We start from the raw sequence: 9,016 nt of genomic DNA, 5'->3' as shown, positions 1-9,016 counted from the left end.
GTTTCACCCCAATGCTGCATGAACCACTGCACGAACTATTGCACGAACCAAGGTTCGTAGTTTCATCGGCTGAATAAACTGCAGTAAACATTCGCTTACTCCTGAAATTAGCAAGCACTGGGTCACGCGCGCACGTGCAGACATCAACAGATCTCACTCAGTGACGGCGAACACTCGCTGTCACAGCGTTGGCGTGATGAAGGGCGCGAGCAGAGCGGACCGAACGCTTCCGAAAATTTGCGCTATCTGAGCACACCCTTACCCCCCCCCTCCTCTCCCAGCTTTGCATCCATAGGAAATTATCTCCAAAACAGAGCGAGGGTGGCGCAAGACCGGGCTAGAGCAACGGCTACAGGAGGAGAAGCGCGCTAAACTAGCGCCTCCCTCTCCCGGCTTGCGCGCGTTTTATCACGTGACGTTCTTAGATACTTGACTTGGGGCGCCCATCCAGCCCGGCTCAGTCTCGAACACTTCCTTTAACGCGCACAGTCAACGGCGCGGGATGGGATCTTATCGCACTTGACTTTATACGTAAGCTCGCGGTAAAACCGACAGATATATTTCGACGGTTGTGCCCATATACCTGATATCGCAAAATTCGCAATAAACAGAAAATTTTACTGAGGACCAACAACGCTCCTTCTCCACGTCGTGATACAGCGGTGAACGATATTTCGGGAAAATGTGTTGCTAAATCTCCGTCAAACACTACGCTCGCATTTGGTGACAGCGGAACGCAGTCGCAAGAAATTGTGGAGAATATACCGGATTTCTGGCAGCTTCAGGTGCACTAGATTATTCAGTAACGTCGGCGGCTTTGTAGTTATACCTTACATCAGAGGAAACTGCACTCGACAGAGATCAAGGGCAGCCGCACCGTTAGAGCTAAGCAAATTAAGAACAATTACGCCGCGTCTTCCCACTTCGAGCACGCTCCGACAGCCCAACGATAGATATTTCAAACGTAACCGCACTTGGACGAGCAAATTTTGCTTCTGCGAAGTGAACGTAGCGGGTATTTCAAGACTCGTGTTAAATTCACGGCTGTTTCATTCGTGAGCATTACTTACGTGACGTAAAATTATCAGTGAGCAAAACAGTTTTTGTTTCAACGCAAGGAAAGAAAACCGAAACTAGTTGTGCGGATTCAAATGATCCAAAGCCGAAGCCGTCAATAGCATGACGCCATTTTTCAGTTGTGTTGCATCTCGCGCGAGTACGTTGTCGTCGAGTGGTGGTTCTTTATTCTATGGAGTGGTTCTGAAAGCGCTGCGTTAGGGGCGACTGCAACCAGGCGTTGCGGCAAGTTACGGTGGGAACTTCTGTCCGTGCTGTGTGATTGCGATGAGGACGACTGCTGCCAGCAGCAGCGTGTCGCCGATTTCGTCTTTGCCGACATCGAGCATTGTGCAGCTCGCCGGACCGTCACAAGCGCCGGAAGTGTTGCGTTTTGCACTGCATTTTCCTTGTGATATGGGAGATCGCAACGCAGAGACGACCAGATGCATACGAAAGACTACCAGCGGAGAGTGACCTGTGCCATATTTCTCTTAACCTCTCAGGTAAGCATATCAGCTTTTGTTCCGAGTTTACAAACGGCGCGTAATCGGCCCTTCCGGCACGGCTACATTTTGCGCCACGTTTCTCTTGGCAGTTCACAGACGTTTCTTAGGCATGCGTGGGCGTATGTATGCGAAAATACTACTGGCAGACGGAAGCCTCAGGAGAGCATCTGAAATTAAAGCAAAGCTGTACTGCCATAGATAAACACCTTTCTTAACGACTCCAATGACGAGTGGCCTGTCGCATCGAAAAATCCGTAGAATACCAAGTACTGCGTAACTTGAAGTGTAGTGTGACCAGTGTGACTTTCGCTGGCGAAGACAGGTTGTCGAAAAAACAGTAGTCTATTTTGGAGATTTACTAGCGCTTTAGGTATATTACCGCGAATAATAAAAACGCTACCACGCTGTATGGCATTGTCAGGCGATGTGGCCGCACAGATATTTTCGTAGCAGTAAGGTGGCTGCATGCACGAGCGAACAGACACAACCCTTTAAAAGCGCTGAAACAGAACAAATTAAATGTGCATTTGGCGTCAAGTCGGAAACACATTGGCTTACAGTATAAGCCGATGTATAATGCTATTATTTTTTATGTCATCTTTATTTTCACAGTTGTAAATATTTAAAAGCATGAATTTGCTGCAACCTTTATATAGTAAATCCTACTAGGCGCACAAAACCTGGCTGTGTTGTGTAGAGAATTTGTGCTCTTCCTACTGGATTTTCTATTTTGAGTCCGGTGTTTTATGAAAAAGAGGGTCTTTTTATTTGTAGTCTTATGTTAGTGCAGATATTTGGCAAGCAGAAATGAGTTGATTGCAAAGTTGTATCTCCCGGTGAGCTGCACATGAACCCAAGTTTATCCTGTCTTGGCTATTGTAAGGTGCATATAACAATTTTAAGTATATACAGCCGTAGTTGGCTTTGTCACTGTAGTGTATTTTGTAAAAGTAGAATGCTATGATTATTTTACTGTTTTCATGCAGAAATACCTTTTTTTCTTGTACCAAGAAACGCTCACATCATTGAATGAAATGAGGTGTGGTGTATTTTTCTACTAATTTAATAAAGGAAATTTCGTCTGCGGTGTATCAGAGATTAGTTTACTTTCTTTTACTAAACTATGCATTATCTCCTCTGCTACTGCTGTTGTTCTGTGTATCTTTGTAATTTTGAAATGTACTTTATTTTAGGTATTCAAGAAATGGCAACATCCAGAAGAAGACGCCATCTTATCCAGCACGTTATGGGTGAGACAGATCGTAGCAGGCACTTTTGCATATCTCATTACCATATGATGCTATTTGTTTTAATTTTTGTGCCCACTTTCCTGGCCTTTTTCATTTCAGCATTATTGTGCTAAGGGTAATACTTTTACATCTAGATAGAGTAACCGTCCAAAAGAGAGAAACATGTCTGTAGGAGACGACACACATAAGCCTCCTTTGTCCGTATCTCTATGTTGCGCAGTTACTCTGTCATTATCTACCAACAAGCACAAATTCTCCATCAGCTACATTTACTAATTCTCTGTTATTACAATTTAATTGGTACAACATTGAAAGTACAGAGGTTCACAGGAAGACAGAGACTTGAAATGATAAGAGCCGTAGAACAAGGAGCATCGCTGGAGCCAATGTTTCGACAAAGAGAAGGAGATAAGTTTTCTTGCCAAACATTGGCTCCAATAAAATTTCTTGTTCTATCACTATTTACGATTGAAAGACAGCATTAGTGCTCTTGCTGAAGTATTATTCATTATGGAATAAAAATTTGCAGGGTTAAATGTCGGGAATGTGAAATTTCTTGTGTATTTTAATGCTACAGCGGAAACCAGAAAAACAAGATGTAGAGAACCACATTGTTATTTGTCACTACCCAGTTTGGCCAGCTTCATTCAGAGCTTGCACATTGTTGCATTAATGACCACTGGAATTCATTAATTGAATTGCTTCGTGAAAAGCCGCTTCCTCTTTCTGTAATGAAGAAAGGAAACAAACTTTAAACTTCACATTTACTTATATTCAGAGATATTGAACTTGACTTAATGCAGCTTAACATAGTGCATGTAAAAAATATACAATGACATTTTAAGAGGCTTGCAGTTGACTAGCAAATCAGTTGATGGTATGTGCTCAGGTTACCATTGAGCTTCCACGCACAAATCGGATGCACATATTTTTTTTATTGCTTGGATTTTCATAAACATAAGTACCATTTCTTCTTTGTCGATGTTCTAGTTGTGTTGTAGGACGTAACTGTTTACATTTATTTGTATTGGTATCCATGTTACACAGACAGCTGAATTTTTCTTGTAAACTGACATGGTAGGACTAAGAGCGTTTGTGCAAATTTGCTGCAGGTACACTCTGGTGGCTCCCGCCCCTGCATCCTATGACCACCGTGTCCTCGCTATGTTCACTAGGGAGTTCGAAGCCTTTGGCGGCTCCTGCCACTGCGTCCTGCCACCACCGTGTCCTGACTACGTCCACTAGGGAGTTGGCAGCCTTCGTGATGATGCCAAGCAGGCTGGAAGCTGACAGAAAGATCGAGGTAAATACATGTAATTAAGTGGCAAATTTTTGAGTGAAGTGGCTTGTAGCCACTCAGCAATGAAATAATTAACTTTGAAGCAGTTTAGACTCCCTGCTATCGGTGCAAGAATGCTCAAGTCCATCCATTTTGCCTTAGCCGCCAAGAGGCTATATGGATTAGACGAAATGCGATGCAAATTTTGAAACTAGTAGGAGACCACTTGTACAATTTTTTTTTCTTGCTTGACACAAAACTGCTTTGATAAAGCTTTAGCAATTTAAAAACAATACAGTGTACTTTCATACATGTTATTGGGCATAAATTTACTAGGACTGCCTCAATAGTAAGTATGCCGATAAACTTGCACCAAAACTGACTTTTTTTGCTAGTTCATCCTCATCTCTGTGCACTGCTGCATAGTTTATCTTCCTGAAACCAGTTTTTGCATGCAGCACAAGTTCTAAATATGTGGATTACATAAATTTGCAGCTTTTGCTGTAAGCGAGTTCTATGAAAATAAAGTTAATAGGCCATTTTGTCCATTTTTAATGACCCATAATAAACTGAGCAGTGGCTAATAAGCAGTTCAATTTTTGGTGTAAGGCCTCTCTTTATTGTCCTGAAAAATTTGGCCCCCTTAATGAAGGAACCAATTTTTTGGCTATGCCTTTTACGATGCATAGTTTGGTGCGTTACACAAGTATTTCTTGAAATTAACATTTGTCCTATATTGAAGGGCCTCCAGTTTTTCGAAAAGAAATTTCAAGTGGTCGTGTGCCAGGTCGCGACAGCTCGCATGAAATAGCCTACTTACAGAAATAGGGAGGGCCATACCCGCCGTGGTTGCTCTGTGGCTATGGTGTTGGGCTGCTGAGCACGATGTCGCAGGATTGAACCCCGGCCACGGCGGCCGCATTTCGAGGGGGGCGAAATGCGAAAACACCCGTGTACTTAGATTAAGGTGCACATTAAAGAACCTCAGGGGGTCGAACTTTCCGTTGTCCTCCACTATGGCGCGCCTCATAATCAGAAAGTGGTTTTGGCACTTAAAACCCCATTATTTGAATTTTTTTAGGGAGGGCCCAGTACACTTGACTTTATGTTAAGATACTATTATTGATCTACAAAAGACGGAATGAAACATTCCGTCCTATAAGCAGCTCTTCACATTCATTTACACTTTTGCACATCTTTATACCTCAAGTCTGGTGACCTGTGTCTGTTTTCATTAACTGCTATGTGCCGATAGTAAACTTCTGGTTTGCCCTATGATGGAGAATATTTTGTTGCTTATAGATATGGATCTGTGTTTTTCAGGTTGCCTCGAAATTTTACCCAAGCCGTGCCACACACTTGGGCCAGGCCTCTTGCAAACGACGTATAACCAGGCTCAACGCATGATGTCGAGTGAGTCCGGAGATCGAGGCAACCTGCTGTGCAACCAGCGTGCAACCTTTGGTGACCCTCAAAATGTTCCACCTATTTCACAGCTGCACTCAGCTTCCACCTATCCAAACCGCATCACCAGCTGTGGTCACTCATCGAACCATGGATGAATGTTGGGGTGGAGTGATTTGAAGAGACATTCTTTTTGTCTCTTCAAATCCTTAGCAAATACTTGTGTTATTATAATTAATATGTGTCTTTAGTGCCTAGTTTTTAATGGTTCCTTTCTATTAGAATTCTCGCCATCGATTCCTGCTATTATAATGTATGTCTGTCTTTATGCACAGTTTTTCATAGTTCTTTTGTACTTGTCTATGTAATTGATAGGTTCATACTTCTTGTAATACAGAAGGCTAAAATGCAAACTTACGGCATTTTTTTCTTCCTTTTGATAATCTACAGCACTGAAAAGTGTTCAAGAAATGTAACCCAACGTGGGCTCTGGTGAAGGAAAAATTTAAGAGCAATATAGAGTACTTATTTCAAACACCCATTATTTTTGGAAAAGTAAAAAATATAGGAGCACAAAAAAGAAAATATTAAACTAGAGAAACATGAGTTCCCCTCATAAGTCTGATAATAATGTGACTTCCCTTCACTGCAAAGATACCAGTAATATACACGCATACAAGGTTTGAAACAAGAAAGCTATGATGCCTTTGGCATTTCTCAGTGCCTATTTGTCACACTGACGAATGTCAAAGGCATCGTAGGTTTATGTACACATTGGTTGTGTTACACTTTTGAGTATTGCATTTCTCAAACACAAAGGTTTACAGCAGTGCTTTAAATAGCAAATGCATTTCCTGATTTATTAGTGCAAGAGGAACAGTACAGATCATGTAAAAATTATTTTACAGACTATATGTCCATGGATGCACGCTTCTGATGACATGGCAGTGACGTGGTCGTGGGGTGAATGACTTTATTTCAGATTTAAATATTGGCTTCCAGGTCTAGGTTAGTCTCCTACACTGAATAGTCTAGGTCAGAGCCCATTTACTAGAGAAAGTGAATTAAACTAGGAATTATAAACATCAAAAACTCTTGTTTAGTAAATTAATGTGACAATCAGCAAGGTTCTTTGGGCATTCATTTCCAAATTTGTAGGATATATTTTATGACTGGTTTCATTATTGTGAGAACAAATGTGTGTTTATTGTCACACTAGAGTTGGCTGCCCCCATTTGTATACAACCCCTTTAGAAACTAAAAATTCAGTGTTACCCTATTTACTCTCATAATGATCGCACTTTATTGTAAAAAAAATGACTCAAATTCAGAGGTGCGATCATTACGCTGGGTAAATTTCCCACAAAAAGAAAAAAATTTATCCTCTGGCATTTGCTACGGGATGACAACAGGTCAACAAAGAGGTGGCTGCCTCTGTATGTACTGCGCGACACACACACACAAAAAAAACATGGTGGCCGGCAGAGCAAGCCGAACGCGCTCAGCACGATTTTTTTTCTTTTCGTGAGTACATTACGTGCATTCAAACAGTTTCTTCCGTATCAGTAATGAATAATATCGGCAAGTTTGCGGCAATAACATAGCCATGTCCACTTTGAGGGGACAGAAACAGATGGGCGCGCTTAGCTGCCTGTGACATAGGAACACATGGCGGGCATGCTGCGGAAACTGCGGCATTTGTCTTCACCACTATCTTAATATGGCACGTTTCCGCTAAGGGTGGGCGAATATCTTAGCTGCGTTACAAATGTCGGCGAATGAATAGGGTACACTTCTAACGTATGACTGTAAACGTGGCTACTATCATTGCCACTCGCGATTTGTTGCGTGCCCACAAGTGCAGACGAGAAGAAACAAAAGACGCCTTTTTTGTTGTTTTTGTTGACCACAACCATTACAAAGCCTACACATAATAAAGGCAAGTTTGGTTGTAGCTTTTTTTTGTCATATGAGTGCGGAAAGTGATGGAAGAAATGAAATGGGGCATCTGCTTAAGAATGTTTGGTGCGTGCAGACTGCTTGGTTTGTCTTCAAGAGTTGTTCGCATAGCAGTTGACAGAGGGTAAGCGCGATCATTATTAGCTAGACTTGGCACATGACATATCGCTGCGGCAAGTTTGAGGTGCAATCTTACACGAGAAATAAAAAAATCAAATTTTGACATCAGAATTTAGGGGTGCGATTATTACGCGAGTGCAATCATTATGCGAGTAAATACGGTATTAGGTTGTTTTTGGCTTTGCGCACTCAATGTTAAGGGATGCAAATGGTGATATACAACAGAATGCAAAAATGACTAATGAATGCAAGCAGGGCGTGGGGCTTTTTAGGCAGATGCGTGCGTGTGCTATTTATAAAGCTCCCCATGGTATGCCTGAAGGCATTTTCTAACACTTTGGTAGAAAACACTGACACCCACTTATTAAGGGGAAATACTCCTCAAAACAACTTTTTTATATATTTGTACTAGAGATTTGAATATACTGTCATTCATAAAGTGTTTTATTAGATTTGAATTGTCATTGATTTTTGTGTAGCTGCTGTTCTTTAGTTATGGTCCTACACAGTGGCAAATATTCTTGTGGGCACTTTGCTGTGTATAAAATTTTCAGAAATAGCTTCATGCTGTATCTTATTTAGCTAGTTATATACTGCAAAGTGATGGCACCTATCAAAACGGCTTGTACAATTACTGGAACTATGAAAAAAATATTAGGCCACATTAAATAATTTTACAGATTGCAATTTCAATTAGATATCAGCATTCTGCATATCTTGAATAGTATGTATGCCAAATTTCGTTAGTATAGGACAATTATAAGTGCATAAGGTTATTTCATGCTATTGTGAGAAAAAGTTTTTGAAGTATATTCTAATTTTTTTTCACAATAGCATGAGAAGTATGCAAGATTAGTAGGCAGGCCTGTCTGCCTGCCTACTAATCTTGCATACTTCTAGTAACTTTACATGCTGTTTCAATAGATATTGGCACTTTGCAGTCTACAAAGAGCTTAGTTAGCTGCAGCACACTGCTTTTTGTGAAAATTTAATACACAAGGAAGTGCCTGCAAATATGACTATGTATTTTGCTGTTGTGTAGGACATAACTCGAGAAGCAGCTAAACAAAAACTAATGGAATATATAAAATCTGCATGAAGAACACTACAATTGGCTCTCTTTTCAAACCTCTCGTACAAATAATAAAAATATTTCGAGTAATATTCAATCAGCAAAATGTTCCCCTTGCTACAGTGACCTACAACATAGCGACAAAAGTTTAAGGGAAGTCCTCTTGTCAAAGCGACTCTGGGCTGTCTTCCCAAGGGCTTCTGTTAAAGACTGCATTTTCCTGCATTTGTCAGGAGAGCAATACAAAAATGTTTGTGAATGTGAAAATGGTATTGGCACACTAACAGAAAAAAAGACAGTTCTGTGAAATGTAGACTTGATTATAACTTTGTTGGACATTTACATTCCGACTGCATATATTTATTTT

At 41.0% G+C, this 9,016-nt stretch overlaps 1 protein-coding gene across 1 annotated transcript; it reads left to right on the top strand.

Annotated features, from left to right (window-relative positions):
- Positions 1-1,161: 1,161 nt before the first annotated feature.
- LOC142560475 (uncharacterized) lies at positions 1,162-8,369 on the top strand. The gene is made up of 4 exons (XM_075672628.1): positions 1,162-1,562; positions 2,759-2,815; positions 3,928-4,118; positions 5,418-8,369. The coding sequence occupies exons 2-4, from the start codon at positions 2,770-2,772 to the stop codon at positions 5,499-5,501; spliced, it is 321 nt and encodes a 106-aa protein (XP_075528743.1). The 5' UTR covers positions 1,162-1,562; positions 2,759-2,769; the 3' UTR covers positions 5,502-8,369.
- Positions 8,370-9,016: the final 647 nt, after the last annotated feature.

Source organism: Dermacentor variabilis, chromosome 10, assembly GCF_050947875.1.
Source record: "Dermacentor variabilis isolate Ectoservices chromosome 10, ASM5094787v1, whole genome shotgun sequence".
Classification (NCBI taxonomy): domain Eukaryota; kingdom Metazoa; phylum Arthropoda; class Arachnida; order Ixodida; family Ixodidae; genus Dermacentor; species Dermacentor variabilis.
This window is presented reverse-complemented; position numbering and strand designations above follow the sequence as displayed.